Below are 17270 nucleotides of genomic sequence, written 5' to 3' on the forward strand. Positions count from 1 at the left end.
TAGATATAAACAGCATATCGAATATAGATATCAGCAGCAAATCGATTATATATACCGATATCACATCGAATATAGATATCAATAGCATTTCAAATGTAGATATCGATAGTATATCGAATGTAGATATCAATAGCAAATCGAATACAGATATCGACAGCAAATATAACATGATATGATATGATATGATAGCATATCGAATATAGATGTCATATCAAATCTAGATATTAATAATTTAAAAAATTAAGATACCGGTAGTTAGTATATCAACTATGGACATCGATAGCCTAACAAATATAGATATCGATAGCATATCGAATGTATGTATCGACAATATACCTAATTTAGATATCGAAAGCATATCAAATGAAGATATTGATAGCATATCACAAAATAATTTTTATAGCATATCGATAATATATATCGACAGCATATCACATTATAATATCGATGGCATATCGAATGTAGATATCGATAGAATATCAAAAGCTGCTATCTTTAGCAAACCGAATGCAGATTTGGATAGTGGATCAGCTAAAGATTTCCATAGCATATCGCATGCAGGTATGGATAGTATATCGGCTGAACATATCGATACCATATAAAATGCGATTATCGACAGTGCATTAACTGTATCGATAGTATACTGAATGCAAATCTTTATATCACACCATTGAGGAAATCGTTCGATTAACTGCAGCTTCCACCATATATATTCACAACTTTCTAGAATTTTGTAGGGCTTAAATACGATATGTGTTTATACAGCAAACCGCAGAGGCTTAGCTTGAAAAATAAATTTATTTATTTTAAGAAGAGACAGGATGAAAACTCAATTAAGAACCTATTTACCAAAGTTGTTGTATTTAGTTTTTATAATTTTCAAATTATACCTAAACAAAATGTTGATTCAGAATCGATATTTATCGATATTATGGAAAGGAAATACATCGAAAAAGGCTAAATTGGACCAGACCTCGGTTGTCAGTCGTCAAAATTGTGCAATCGGATCTGATTGTGTAATCTTGAATTATAATGAGACGTTTTTGGTAATAAATAAGATGTGCAAGTAAACTGGCAAAGCATTAATCGATCACGTAGAATGCTATCGTTATCGTTTGCCCTCAAGTATAAGTATAATTTATTCGCATTTAACGACTGTCTGAAGTCATGGAAATATGTCTCTTAATTTTAAATTAAATGAATAAAAATTAATTGTATATTGAAATGAAAATAACACAAATGCGCCATTTTAAAAAATCCAAAAATTCACTTTCCAACACTTAAAATCACTGGGAATACGTCATCGCCAATAATTATAAGCTTAAGGTCAATCAATAGATATAAAGCTTAATTAAGTTTATAATTAGCATTCAAACGCTTATAATTATCATTCAAATTATTAGTTATTAGTTATATTAACTTGGATTTGCGTTGAATCGTGACTAGTTTCTCTTTGAAAGTGTTGTTAAATGTTGAATTTTTGGTTATTGAAATTTTCCTTATATATATCTATATTTGTAGTCAATTAATTGAATGATGTTGTTCATGAATAAAAAACAATTTATAAAAAAAAAAAATGTTTAAAAAATATTGAAGTCAATATTAGGTCAAGCTGTTGACTTTTATAAATTATATATTGTCTTGATATTTCTGAACATTCCCGAACGGAACATATTCCAGGTTTATATCAAATGATTTCAAGTGCAAGTTAAATGAGATTATATTTCAACATCAGATATAACAATGGCAAATCCGAGATAAATATTGATCGGATAAGTCCGCAGATTTATGAAGAATGAAAGGTGCAAATGTATTTGATTTGCAAAAGTAGCTTGTGCATTTCTCTCAGTGCAGCTGAGACTGGAGCTGTCTTTCGCTCTGATGTTGCCGTTGCCGTTGCCGTTGCCGTTGCCGCAGCGAAGCGGTCAATAAAACATATATTCCGTTCCAGACTGGGTCAGTCGTACACACACACACACACACACACACACACACAGATAGAGAGACAGACACAGCGTAAAGGGAAATTTGATTTGCGTACCAAATGATTTTTTGCCATTTTCAGCATTTGGACAAAATATTCGAACGCATTCGCCTCATGCATATTTAATTTTCTAATCAATGAGGTGGCAGCTGCCGCTGTTGAGCTTGATGGTAGACTTTAGGAAAATGCAACTGAGAGCCAGCTTGAAAAAGATGGGCAGAGAAAGGTGCTTACATGCTGTGCAGGACATCCTCGAGGGCGCGATAGATCCTTAACATGCCTGACTGGCCGCCAGCCTGCCAGATGGACAGCAAATGCTGTAGCTGCTCCACTGCACCACTGTTGCACAGAACGATTGCTGCCACTTAAACAAAAACAATAACAAAAAAAAAAACAAAACCAACCGCTGGCCCGGCCGCTGCTGTTGGGCCCATTTTTGCGGCTGCCGGAACAACCGGAGGTGAACTAGGAACAAAAACAAAAAACCGGGACACGGGACACAGGACACAGTAGACGGAACACAAAACACGGTATACGAAGCACGGAACACGGAAGACGGGACACGTTCTGTGGTAAGCACACACACGCAGTGGTGCAGAGCGTGTTGAACGTGCGCTGACACTGGCGACGCTTCCGCTTTTATTTGTGCGCCGCGCCGCGCCGATTGCAACTGCAACTGCAACGGCAACGGCAACTGCCAACGCCAGCAACATTTTGGGCCTTCCAAAAAAATGTTGTTTGCCTGACTGCCGAAAAAGAAAAAAAAAACTAACAAGAGAGAAAAGAAACAAAATCAAACTCTCGCACACAAGCAGAAAAAAAAAGACGGCTGACAGCTGAAAGGCGCTCGCAGCAACAAGAAAATCATAAGGGACAGCAGCAGCAGCAGCAACAACAACGAGCTCATGTAAAAATGTCAACTTGCAACAAAAACAGCAAGCGCAAGTGGCAAAGCCGACGCAGCCGCCGCTCAACTTTGGCCCCGGCGCACATCAATTGACGAAAGGCGTCGGCCGCAGGCAACACCAGCAGCAGCAGCAGCAGCCGCAGCCGCAGCAGCGGCAGCAACACACAAAGCCATTATAAAACGCAGCGCAGCCAGCTGCGACGCTGCAGTTGCTGCCCCGCTTGGCGTTTGAGCTGCAGCAACAGCAACAACAGCAGCAACAGCAACGGCAGCAACAACAGCAACGGCAGCAACAACAACAACAGCAGCAATAAATGCAGCCACTTGAGTGCGCAATAGGTCTATAGGTTGTGTGTGTGTGTGTGTGTCGCGCCAATTTAGGCGGACACTTTGTCATACGAGGCGCCTCAACAAAAATGTTATTTATACAGGCCAAGAGTTGCTGTTGTTGTTGTTGTTGCTGCTGTTATTGTTGATGTTGTTGCTGCTGTTGTTGCTATTTATGGCCAATGTTGGTGTTGCTGACATTTCTTTACTCTTGCTGCTAATGTTGCTGTTCCTGCTGTTATTGTCAGCTATTATTGTTGTTGTCGTTGTTTAAGCTGCTGTTGTTGCTAGTTATTGCTGCTGTTGTTGCTGTTGCTGCAGTTTTCTTGCACTTATTGTTGCTGTTGTTGGCAGCTATTGCCTCTGCTGGTGTTTCTGTTGTTGCCTTTTTTTGCTCTTGCTCCTGTTGTTGCTGCTGTTGTTGGTGTTGTTGGTGTTGTTGATGTTGTTGTTGACCTTTTTTTTGGCTATTGTTGCTGTTGTTGCACGCCCTTTAGTCATTGCGCTTATTGTTTGCCTGTTGGCATTTGGCTTCAATTTGTAAGTTCTATTGTTCCATATATTATTTTGTTGTCCTTTCTGATACCCTGCTCACAAATTGAAAGGGGGTCTATTGGAGGATCCGAACTGGTTGACTTGAACGAACAAATCGGGTTATATAATCGGACTAAATATACACATTATTATGAATAGTCCGCTTTACGACAACTGTTTACAACTGCGAACACAATAAGCTCTTTAACAGGCGTAGCCACGCCCACTGCTGCCCCTGTACAATAAAAGAGCTGTGATAAAACTGGCAACAGACTAAGTCGACTGCAGAGAAGGGCGTCTGCCGACTGCAGTGCTTGCTTTTAAGTTGACTACAGGGTATCTGCTAGTTGTGCATACTCAATTCATATGTTGAGAAGCAGCAACAAGAAACAATCACATTTAAAAGTTTTATTTCAAACCCGAATATGTGAGCTTGAGATAAAGCAAGAGAGAAAGTGAGGGAGGAGAGAGAGAGAGATAGGGAGGGAGAGGGGAAGAAAGAGTGAGTGTGTGATAGCTCATCAAAAGCGACAATCAAGTTTAAATTGCTGCTGTTGTTGCTGTTGTTGCTGTTGTTGCCGTTGTTGCTGCTGTTGTTGCCAGCAGCGGTCGATTCTATCCCGCACAATATGTGTACGTGCGTGTGTGTGTGTGATTTTCTGTAATAAAAGACAATCAGCAGGCGGGCGAGCTAATGAAATTTGAAGAGTTGCTCGCGTGACGGCAGCGAAAATCGTGTGACGCCAAATAAATGACAACGGCAGCAACAGCAACAGCAGCAACAGCAGCAACAGCAGCAACAGCAGCAGCAACAGCGGCGACAGCAGCCAAATGACAACAGCTAAAAGTCAGCGTCAGGCAATAAAAAAAGATGAACGACAGGCTGGCAGGCGGGCAGCAAATAAATCGCTGCTGACATTGTCGAGCTGCAGCCTGTCGACTGGCAGCAACATTTCTTCTTTTTTTTTTTTCTTTGGCAACTTTGTCGCAGCGGCCAATAAATAAATGCAAAGCAACTGACGCTGAGCTGCCGGCACAGGTGTGAGCGCCAATGTCTTGGGCATTGGCTAGACGTGGCCTGACGTCAGCAGCAGGTTCATCAACTGTGCTGCTTGTGCCACACTGCCTGTGGCAAGTTGGTGCTGTGCGCTAATAGCTTGCCGCTGCAGTAGCTGCGACCTTCCCCAAAGGCTTTGCAGCATGCGGACAACACATACACAAGCACACAGACACACACACACACACACACACACACAGACGCACACGTGCAATATTCACATTATTCATGCAGCATGCCGCATGTGGCAGGCGACGTGCAACTTTTACTTTCATTCGCTTGCCGCGCTTTCGTGCCGGCCAGAGTTCAAGGCCAAGTCAGCGTCAGGTCGGCCCAAGGGGGGGCGGGTTGTGTGCCCTGGACTGGGCCATGTGGCGGTTAGGTTTATTAACAGCTAATTGCTGCCACTTGAACTGAAGCCACAGCCAGTACACACACACAGAAACACACACACACACACACACAGACACATGTGCACAGGAGTTGCTGCAGTGCCTGGCACAATTTTCATAGCATACTTTTCAGCGCGCTGCAAATAAACTTCCACGAATACTTGCAACATATTCGCTCAATTTGAAGCCACGCTCAGTTGCATGCCCCAAAAAGGCATACGATTTCTGAATGAATCAAGGCTACACACACACACACACACATGCATGTACACATGTACATATATTAAATACATCAACTGGAGTTTTGATTGTCGTCTTTTGGCAAAGGTCGTGACTGTGCAATTTGCAAGAGTTTTTCAAGAAGGCGGAATTTCATTCGCTAAGTAAATTCAATTGCTTGAAATTTGTTGGCGAGTGTACTTTAAATAAATATATAAATTTCCTTTTAGCTCTGACAGTAACCGCTCGATAAATGCAACTAAAATAAATTGCAATTCTATTTTTAACAACATTTATTTTTGTTATTTCTTTTTTTGTGCATATTCGAGGCTTTATCCGCATGTGGTCAAGCTTGTAGCTGATGGTACTTCCATTAATTCTATGGCACAATTTGAGGGGATTTTTGAAAAGGGAAAAGCAAAAGAAAATGAAGAAAATAGAGCATGGAAAATGCCGAAGTTTCAACTCTCAATGTCGATGGGGAATGCTAAGCTGGGAAATACCTTGAACCTGGTGACGAGCTACCATAACAGCTTCTAGCTTCTTTCTATGCAAAAATGTACAATACCACACCCTCACACACACACACACCCACCCCCACACACACCCATATGCAAGACACATGCTGTGCATTTCTTTCAGTTTCACACTATGCGAAATGTGTTCTGAAATAACTTCGGTGTTTGTAGTCCGATCTGTATGAAATTTGAAGGGCATCAAAATGAATGTGCATAAAAAATTCGAAGGTTCTGCCGGAGAGCAAAAAGAAAATGCATTCTTATTAATACTAAGAGCGTGTGTGGCTCGAACCTATGAACCCTTCATTTGCAGCCAGAAGCTCTATCAGCTGAGACACATACACTTTTAACATCGCCAAGTCAAAGCATATACAATTGGCAGCGTGTTCGTTGAATAATTTTTATAATTTTCATTTTAAATTCAATTCCCTTTGGCTGCCAGCTAAAATTTATGAAACGCACTAGCGTAAGGATAACTTCAGTGCAAACCTCAGCTTTCTAGGCCTAACCATTTGTTCTGTGCGCTTATCTTCAATAAGTTAGTCAGTCAGTCAATCAGTCAGTCATTCAAGCAGTCAGTCAGTCAGTGAGTCAATCAGTGAGTCAGTCAGTAAGTCAGTCAGTCAGTCAGTCAGTCAGTCAGTCAGTCAGTCAATCAGTCAGTCAGTCAGTCAATCAGTCAGTCAGTCAGTCAGTCAGTCAGTCAGTCAGTCAGTCAATCAGTGAGTCAGTAAGTCAATCAGTCAATCAGTCAGTCAATCAGTGAGTCAGTCAGTAAGGCAGTCAGTCAGTCAGTAAGTCAATCAATCAGTTAGTCAGTCAGTTAAGCAACCCAACTAATCGAATCGTCTTGTTTAAGAGCATGCATATGAAATGCTCTTTAACTATTTCGTAAAGCTTGTGCATTAATTATGTTATTTTGTTATAATTTTTAGTTATAAATGTTGCAAAATCGTTAAATAATCGATAATCGATTTAAGTATAGATTTGTTAAATAGTTTTTCTAAACTTTAGAGAATACTGATAAATAGTTAATAAATTTAATTTAATAAACGATGTGCCCGCAAATCCTGAAAAATTCCGCTTAAATTCGTTTTAATTTCTCCTCGATTTATCGATAAAAAAAAGTGTTGGATAGTGTTATTGATAGAGCTTCGAGGCGTTGAAAAATGCAAATTAGCTGCCAACTGTGGCATGGGATGGGGCCTGGGGAGTTGGCTGTGCACTTGCAACCGCCACGCCCACATTGCCTTGCGACCTCGCCAAAGGCCTCCAGCAAAGCAATTCCCTATTGTACCCACCCCCCCGCCCAGCCCCACCCCAAACACGAAAATGCCACCAAACAACCCAAACTCTTCGCATGTAATTAGCCAACAGCTACAAAGTGCAAAATAAAGTTGCGACTGGGCGTTGAAATTTCTTTTTTTGAGCCGCTTTTAATACCCTGTAAAACACAGCTTTTGTTGTGGTCCATATAAGCTTTGATTGTTGATAGCTATTCGATTGTTTTAGTTGGGAAATTGATGCTGAATTCGGCGGACATAATAGTATATATATAATATTATATATTATAAAATATAAACAGTCAAGTTGGGAGCTAGAGCTGGTTGGCTTGAAGCTCAGCTGAGGCTGGCTGCGCAGTCTAACAGGGTATCTCTTAGTCGGTCATTCAGTTGCATTTGTTTTTTTTTTGTTTTGTTTTAGCTTGGCTTTGCTGCTTATCGCACCACAAAGATCGCCACAAAGGCCATGTTACGAAATTATTGGACATACACATGGACACACTCACGCACACATAAGCACTCTATTGCATACTCGCACACACACACACACACACACACAGTGGCACACACTCATAATGGCACACACGCTGCGCCGCTGACATGCAATGCAAATAGTCAACACGCCGCCACATGCCGTGCACACAAATCAAGGGCACTTGGCCCATGTTGCCGCTGCCCCACAACCAACACACAGAACCCACCCAGCCCAGGCCCGCCCACTACTCCCCACAACAAATGGGCGAGGTCGCGGTGGGCGTATGAGTTGCCGGGCCATTCAAATGGCGGCTTCAAGTCGCGTCGCATGGTTTTCTCTTTCTCTTTTTTTCGGATTCTTTGTCGCCTGAAGTTTGCCGGGGGTCAGCAGCAACAGCCCCCCCCCCCCTCCCCTCCTCGCGGACCGACGTACCCTTTGCTCTGCCCCTGTATGTGTGTGGGCGTTGTAGGCGTAGCTGGCTGTGTTGGCGTTGCCAATTAACTTAAACTACAGAGTAATGTTCGCCAGACGCGAAACACAATTCGGAGTTTGACTTTGTTTTGCATGTCTGCACACACACACACACACACGTGATATGTTAGCTATTGTTGGTTGCCGGCTGTTGTTATTATTGTTGTTGTTGCTGTTGTTGCCGTTGTTGTTGCTGTGGCATTGACATAAATTCTGGTTGGCCAAATCAAATGGCAGCAACGGAAGCGGCCAAGAAACGCGCAAAAACAAAGCAGCTACAACAACAACAACAACAACAACAAAAACATATACACAATGCAAAGGGCAAACAACACACGCGACACACAACACAAAGGCAACACACAACACACACACACACACACACATGCACACGCAAGGCATATTAAAGCAATTTTCTCGCAATATTTTCCATTTATTTTCATTTTATTTCTTTTGCTCAGCTCTACAATTTTGTTGCTGTTGTTGCTGTTGTCGCTCGTGTGCCACATTACATAAATACGAAATAAGCTACATAGCATTAAAAAGAAAATATGTACACACACACACACACACGCACACATGCATATACATGCGTAGAAAAGCGCAGGAAAATGGCCAAGAAAATGGCATTCAACGCCGCAACGAGGCAAATTATTTCGCTTAATGCGAAAATCGAATTCAGCTGCCGGATGAAAAGTTAGGGAAACTTATTGCAAGAGAAAATGCTAAAAATCGACAGGAAAAACGGCAGGCAGGGCAGGGCAGGCTTCGGGTGAGTATGTAAAGGGAAAGCCTTTGCCCAGCAGCTTGGGTAATAACAAGGAAAATGAGACAACTTTGGCATGTCGCAGATTGAATACACTTTCAAGAGATTCGACTGAACAATGCTTTATTGCCAATCGATTGAGCATGGGAGTTAGGATTTTTCAAATGGTGAAGCACCTAATTGTTGACTCTGGTCAAGATTTATGGAGAAACAAGAACTCATTTTTTTGACACACTCTTTTGATGGTATGCTATATGATACAGTACTTCGATCGGGTCTGAAACAGAACTGAGCTCCATACGCATCTGGCTATATAGAACCGACAGCTCAAGAAGAAAGAATAAAGAATATATGGGCGGGAAATATCGTCTTCTATGTGTTACATGTTTGCTGAAAAAATGATAATACCCTCTAGAAGGGCATGCAAATAAAAACTTCAATAACATTAACACAATCGATAGCAATTATTGCAGTGAAAGCTCGCTTAAATTCTTAAGCATTACCTATATCCGTGTTTACCTGAACCTTAAAACCAGAACAGTTTCCCCCAACTTAAAAATCTAGCTTAATAATACATTAAATTATTAAACAAATTACTGCAACATTAGAATCGCGTATCAAATGTTTTTTGACATTTGAACAAAATAACAAATTGATGTAAGCCAAAAAAAAATCACGAGTAAAATATGAACACAAAAATATGTCACGAAACGTTAGGCACGTGAAGCACAGTTTTGGGGCTACAACAAAAAACCAAAAATAATAAACAAAAAGAAAAAAAACAAATCACGACACAATTATGCATTTGGAGTAGCTTTATTTCAGCTGTTACAAAAATACATTCTATGCAGGCAAAAAACCAATTCCCTTTCTGTCACGTAACGTGCGAATACTTTCTTACACTTGTGCGAGGGCATGTTAATTTTGTCAAGCAGTGTGCACCGCATAGAAGAAGTTCGTATGAGCTGAGCAATACACCTTCTCTGGAAGGGCATCAGCAGTCGGGTTGATAAGGCAGGTTGCTTCTGCATCAATATCACATGCTTCTCATAGGAACAATCGGAAACAATGATTTGATATAGGGTTAAATTTGCTTTCCAGGCAAAATGTACGTAGTAGGGTATTTGATTTTCATTCCCCTTTATTTTTATCTCTGTCCCCATTGAATGAACTAAAAGGGTATATTAGTTTTGTGCATATGTATGTAACAAGCAGAATAAGGCATATCCGACCCAAAAGAGTGTATATATTCTTGGTCAGAATCAAGAGCCGAGTCGATGATGTCCGTCTGTCTGTCCATAAGTATGAAAGCATCGATCTCAGAGCCTCTAAGAGCTGAGAATTGAATAAAGGTCTCCCTAGTGCCCGAGCAGTAAGAGTTCCAATAATCGATAACTTGCTCCGTTTTCTAGCAATTGATTCAAGTCGATGTAGAAATTCTGTTTCTTGAGCAGATCTCTTGGGTTTTAAGGGCTCGACTCACCAAATTTGATATGTAGCCTCGAGAATAGTAAATACAGATCAAGTATATTTTATTTTCTAGGTACGGTCTGAGCTGAGCTGCATTTGTTGTCGGTAGAAGAAGGTTCAGGGTATCCCCTAGTCGGGCACTAGCCTGTAAAGCCTTTGAACGATTTCTCAAACAGCTTTGATGTTTTAAATATAAAAAGCAAATGCATAATACAAGTTTATAAAATATCTAAATAACATATTGCACAATTCTTAATTGGCTTCGAAGCTCGGAAAAACTCCGAGTCTTAGTTGAGGAATAGATTAAATGAACACAATTTTTTTGGGACAGCCTTCAAATTACATTAAAACAATTTGCACCTGTGCTCTGTGGGCATATGACTTTGACCTTGAGCACTTATGGCACGCACACACGCACACAATCACGTGCTCAAGTGCGCGCTCACACGCACAAACACAAACACAAACACACACACACACACACACACACATATATACGCGCACATATTTATGCATATTAATTACAATTATTCGTCTTATGCAACACGGCGTATGCGTAATGAAGCATTTCCCAACAGCTTGTGCACGTGTCTGTCTTCGTGTATGTGTGTGTGCGTGTGTGTGTGTGTGTTTGCATGTGTGTGTGCTTTTGAGTTATGCCGGCTCCAGTTAGTCGCACAGATGACTACGCACATTCATTTTATTTGTGCTGCTGACTCTGGCAACGAATTGGAAATTTGTGCGATTTTGCGAGTTTTGGCGACGCCGACGGCGCCGTCTGCAAAATCTGGCTAAAAAGCAACGAGCAAAGAGTCAGAGGCAAAACAAGCAGTAGAAGAAGAAGCAGGAGAAAAAAAATACTGACTGGCATTAGGCGGAAGTGACTGGCCATTTTGGAGTCGTTGTCTCAGTGCGACAGGGCATTGACTCCGGTCTTGGCATGTTGAACCCGTCGCTGCCATTACGCATACGCCACGTTGTCCGGCTGCTCAAACTGTTAATGCCCCCATTGAGAGTAAAGAGCTGCACCCAAAACAGACTCGTTCGGTGAGAGTATACAAAGTTCTTTATGTTGTTCAACTATCGAAGCATTTGCGTAATAAAATTTATGGAGATCTCTGAGTTGGTTTTTCAGATATTTTATATTAGTCAAAGAAGAGTTTACCATCTTCAATTTTCCCACCCGTAGACACTTTAAATCCACCCATACTATCTTAAATTCCAAGACCAAACTTATATTTTACATAGACAGTTAAAGAAAAAAGTTGGCATCAACACTTTCCGCCCAACTTCGTCGTGTGTTCAGAGTTTCGAAGCCGAAAAATAAACTTTCGTTCATTTCGGTGTATCAAAAAGTGAAACACGTATCATTATCACAAGGATATTTGAAACTGATTCGGAAACCGTTCGCAGCGTAAACAAAAACTTTCATACAACCCTTTTCCGCACAAAATTGAGCCCCAGCCATTTACTTGAATCCCAATATGGGTAAAGAGAATATATTTGTCTTAAAATTATGTGAAAATATATGAAAAGCCCAGGCTTGAACCAAAGCCTGGTCGCATGTCTGTGCTAAAGCAGGTTCACGAACCAAAACGCCAAAGCAGCAAGCTGGTTCGAATCATACCGTTTCAGCTCTAATCGCTGTCAATAAACTCTTAATTGCAATATAAGCACATGTATTTGCAAAGCAGAACTACAAACTCTATAGAAAAGCTGTGCAAAGCCAAATTATTTTCTTGTTTAAGTTAAGATGATATTTCATAATTGTGTTGAATGCGCGCGGGCTGAGTAGAAGCTCAAGCTAAAGCCGGAAGAAGATGTACACAAAAAAAAAATAGCAAAGAAAAACGCATTGGATATGCTTTGGAAGAACATTTATTCAAATTGTTGCGAACCAAAGAGACCGAAAAAGAAAAATGGAAATGAAAAGTCGCACAAAAGCCAACAAAGAGAGAAACTTGAAACCAAACCAAAAATTTGCACAATAGATACATATATATCAGCTGGCTAATTGGCAGGTGTCTTTCGTTTTTTTTTATTTTGTTTTGGTTATCTAATATATTTGTGCTTTTGGGTACTTCTCATAGCCATAGTCCTTGTACTTGTCCCTGTCTCTGTCCTTGTCGCGCTCCTTGTCCTTCTTCTTGTTGGCCTGCGGCGGGCTCTTGCGCGGCCGATTCATTAGTGGATCGTCCATGGTGCGTGATGCCTGTTGCCGCACCTGGGCCGGCGGTCCGGGTGGCTTCTTTTTCTTCTTCTTTTCCGGCTGCTGTTGCAGCTGCAGCATTGCCGGCTGTTGCAGCTGCAACTGCTGCTGCAGCTGCTGTTGCTGCAACTGTTGCTGCTCCCGGCGCTCCAAAAAGGCAGCATTCGCCGAGGCAACTGTCGCAATGCGCTGCTGCTGCTCCAATTGCTCCAGCTGTTGCTTCTTCTTGTGGAACTGCACCAGGTGCGAGCTGCGCCGCCGCAGCGCTGCGCCATAGGGCCCAAAGCCATCGCCATTGGATGCTCCGCCAACGCCGAACAATTTGCGTATGCGCCGCTTATTGATGAAGCCGCCAAAGTTGACAGCGAGTCCCAGACCACCACCAGCAGCTGCTGCTGCACCAGCCCCACCACCGATGCCGCCGATGCCAGCCCCAAAGGGCAGCGGGCAGGGACTGTGCGTGGATGAGCTGCCCGCCTCGCTGCCGCCGCCGGCAACCATTTGACTAAAGTTGCTGTCAAGATCACAGCTGGCGCTGCCGTTGAAGGTGCCCCCACCGATGGTGCCGGCCGAGTCGGCACCACACGGAAACAGATATGTATTCAGCGTGCTGAGCGTTGACGTCGTGCCCGGCCGACTGATGGCGCCCAGGCTAAAGCCATTGCTGCTGCTCTGATTGCTGTCGGGCAACAGTTGCAAGGTCAACGGCAGCGGCAACATGATCGCCGTAGAGCCGCTAATGTTGCCGCTGCCGGTGCCGGTGCCGGTGGTGCTGTTGCTGTCATAGCTGTGCGGATTCACATAGATGTGATTGTTGTTGCTGCTGCTCTGTGTTATTGTTGCAGCCGTTTGATTGCTGCTGCTGCTGCTGTTGCTGTTGCCAGTGGCAGCAATGCCGCTGACCACAAGGCTGCTGCTGTTGCTGCTCTCGCTGTTGTTGTGATTGTTGTTGCTGGGCTGGTGTTGCTGATTGCTGTTGTTGTTGTTCTTGTTGTGCTGGCTGCTGCTGCTCAGCGGCAGGCTAATGTTGTTGTTATTGTTGTTGTTGCTGCTGCTGCTTCGGCTGCGCTCTGGCGCTGTAGCGGGCCGTGCTGCAGCTGCTGTTGTTGTTGTTGTTGTTGTCGCTGTTGCAATGTCAACAAATTGACGACTGTTGCTGCTGGTTGCTGGTGCCGTTGCTGTTGCTGTTGGTCGCGGCTGTTGCTCCCGTTCGCGCTCATTGCCATTGCTGTTGCCATTGCTGTTGCTGTTGCTGCTGCTGCTGTTGTTATTGTTGTTGTTGCTGCCATTTGTTGCACTCATTGTTGTGCGTTTGTTGAAACCAATTGATGCAAAATTTTGAACTTTTTTTTTTGTTTATAATTATTGATATTGAGCGTGTTTTTCTCGCGGTGTACGAATTGCCTTTCAAAACAATTAAAAGCAATATCTAGTTTTTTTAAGTGCTTCCAAAATGTTTATAAATTGCTTAAATATTTCGTCGCTATTATTTATTTTTTATATTTAAAAGTTGATAATATCTTTTGTTTAGTTTTTATTTATAAGTTGACAATAAATTCTTCGTTTGTTACTTTGTGCACTTTTCTTTTTAATTTAATTTAAAGTTTTTATTATTTTTATTTTAATATTCTTGAATTAGTCTTGAGTTTTTTAGCGTCTCTTGCTTAAATAACTTTTTAATAATTTTTTGATATTATATTTTAATTTTTTAGTGGAAATTTTTTATTTAATTTATTTTTATCATTTCATTTAATTATATGTTCAAACATTTTTCTTTATTAGTTTGTTAAATTTAAACATTTTTGATTCAATTTGTTTATTTTTTGTTTTAAGTGCATATTGTTTATTAAGTTGTTTTATCATATCATTTATTTATATATTTAGCAAAAAAGTAATTTTTATAAATTTGTTTGAATTAGATATTTTGAAGTGCACATTTTGTATTGAATTGTTTTTATTATATTTGAAATATATATATTCAGAGAAAGTGATAATTATTTAATTTATAATTAATTTATAAATTTTTTGCTAAATTTTGTTTCAGATATTTCGCGGCTCATTTAAGATTTCCTACTTTTATTTTATTTTATTTTATTTTTTTTTAATTTTTATTCAATGATGATTAATTTTATTAAGTTTTTAAAATTGTCTCATTTAGTATTTAATGTTTGCTTTAAAATGTTTTATCTCTTTCGAGCTTGTAATTAATTTCGCACACTTTAAAAAACTTTTGTAAAATTGTTTGAATTATTATTTATGCCTTGCTTATTTACTTTTGATTAAATTTTTTTAAGTTTTTAATTATTATTAAATTTGCTATATTTTCATTTTTAGCAAAATGTTGATATAATTTTTAATTATTTATTTTTAAGCTTTTAAAATTGTGCATTAATTGTTATTTAATTAAATTTGTATTTTTTTATTATTAAAAATAATTATTTTATTTTTAAGCAGACTTATTGTCAATTAATATTGTTTGAAGCTGCGCTGGCACACACATGAGTGTTCATGCATATTTCACTGCATTTTTCACATATTGCACATTTAAAGAAAGCAAAAAGAAAAAAATTTCGTTTGGTGATAGGCCACTTGTTTATCACAGTGTTGGGTAGTGCATTGATAAGGCTTGCCACACACACTCACACGCACATAACACACACACACACACAAGCACTTGCTAGTTGCTTAGGAAAAAATTGCCAAAAAAAAGAAGCGAGAAGAAGACTGAACGTATCGCGGATCGCACTGCACTGTTCGTTGCTCGCTTAGCTGCCACACTCGCTTGCCACACGGCCGCTGCTACGGCCACACACTACTGTTATCAGTCAGAGCCACGTGCTTAACGCGCCGCGTGCCACAATTGTATGAACTCTGCGGCGCGTTGTTGACAATGCCACAGCGCCAACAGTCGCAGTCGCAGCCGCAGCCGCAGCAGCAACAACGAAGTCGCTGGCGCGAGTGTGTGTATGTGTGTGTGTGAGAGCGAGAGAGAGAGAGAGAGAGAGAGCGAGTGAGTGCGAGCGAGAGGCAGACAGACGCACACGCACGAAGTCGTCGCGCTGTTAACTGGGCCGACGAGTTGGCTAACTCGAACTGGATGTCGAGTCCTGAGACTGGGGCCAGACTCGCGCTGTCTGCTGGCGTTGCGACTTCTTCAAAAAATGCCAAACAATTGGCCAGAAATCTAAAGCCAAAAGCCAGCGCAGACAAAACCACTTGAAGCACACACACATACACACTACACACACGGCACACACACTCGCTTGGTTGTAGTTGTTGCCGTGTTCGGGCTCAATTTCGGGAGTGTTTCGGTTCAGTTGAGTTCACTTCATGGCTAACTTAACTAAATGCCCCGTTGCAGCAACAACACACACACACACACACACACTCGACTTTAACTCAACTCGGCTACTCATCGGCTGGCAACTCGTGAACTCTGACAAAACTGTAAATGTAACTAATGTATTATTGTTGGTGCTGTTGTTGGTGCTAGTTTATTGTGTTGTTGTTGTGAATGCCAGCCGAGGCGGCAACATTTCAATTCGGATTTAGCGAGAATCGTGCGGCTGTTCCGCCTGCTTTTCATAGCTCTTGTCCTCGTCCACATCCACATCCATGTCCACGTTCTCGTTCTCGTCTTCGTCCTCGTCACAGCAGTTGCTCTTTTTTATTTCTTGCTTTTGATTTCGTAACAGTTTTTGCTTTAAATGTGTGTGTGATTAATACACTTGTGTGTGTGTGAGCAGCAGCTGCTGCTGCCATAAAGCAGTCGCTTACACAACTGCAACTGCTGCTGCTGCTGCTGCTGCTGCTGCTGCGGCAGGTCACATCAACAACATCTGCAACATTGTCAACAACAATCGCTGCTGCTGCTGTTTCTGCTGTTGTTGACAGTGAGACGCCACATGGCCAGCTTTAGCCCCATTATGTATACAAAAGAACGGCATAACCAGTTAACTCTGCCATATTGCAAGTCTTAAATAACAATTGGCAAACGCCTTGCTCCAATATATAATTGATATATACAAAACTGTTGATCCGACAGACTGACTGACTTATTAAAGAATTGAGGCAGCATTAAGACAGCAGTTCAACCTTCAAATGGAGCTAAATGCTCGCATGAAAAGCTTCAAGACATAAAGCGACCATAAACGTCTGATTTACGCATGTGACTAACCAGCGAGCAGTCGCCGGTTCAAAATTAATAGCACTTTTTATGGCCCTGTAGAGGGTATTAAAATTTTGATATGAAATGCGTAATGCATAGAAGGAGACATCTCCGGGCCCATAAAGTATATATATATATAAAGTATATATATATATATATATATATATATGCTAGATCAGCATCAACAGCAGAGACGTTAAAGCCATGTCTGTGTCTCAGCTGGCAAAATTAGCTGTAAAAAGGGGCAAAGCTGGACGGAAGTGCAAATACAACACTTTCGTCGTGTCGTTGATGCTATTAGAAAATTGACTATTCTAATTGGGCTTTAAGCATTTAATTTTTATAATTTGTTGTCATAAATAATTAGGACGACACTCGTTTTTGTCGAACATTAATAATTAAATAAATAAGTAAATAAATAAATAAATGTCCGTCCGTCCGCTTCAATGCAAACTTATCTCTCAACTATTTTGAGACTTTGCTTAACTGC

The 17270-nt window shown here is 41.1% G+C and overlaps 2 protein-coding genes across 2 annotated transcripts in view; both read right to left on the bottom strand.

Moving 5' to 3' along the window:
• Window positions 1-17270, bottom strand: part of LOC115766867 (potassium voltage-gated channel protein Shaker) — a 121915-nt gene that overhangs the window by 74246 nt on the left and 30399 nt on the right. The gene's annotated exons all lie outside the window — the stretch shown is intronic.
• On the bottom strand, window positions 12532-13584 carry LOC115766905 (uncharacterized protein DDB_G0283357; the record flags this gene model as incomplete). Its single annotated transcript, XM_030710983.1, has 2 exons — window positions 12532-13007; window positions 13068-13584. Coding segments are annotated over 2 exons (993 nt in total), but the record flags the coding sequence as incomplete, so codon positions are not given.

Source organism: Drosophila novamexicana, unplaced genomic scaffold, assembly GCF_003285875.2.
Source record: "Drosophila novamexicana strain 15010-1031.04,08,12 unplaced genomic scaffold, DnovRS2.1 tig00001270-arrow-arrow-pilon, whole genome shotgun sequence".
Lineage (NCBI taxonomy): Eukaryota > Metazoa > Arthropoda > Insecta > Diptera > Drosophilidae > Drosophila > Drosophila novamexicana.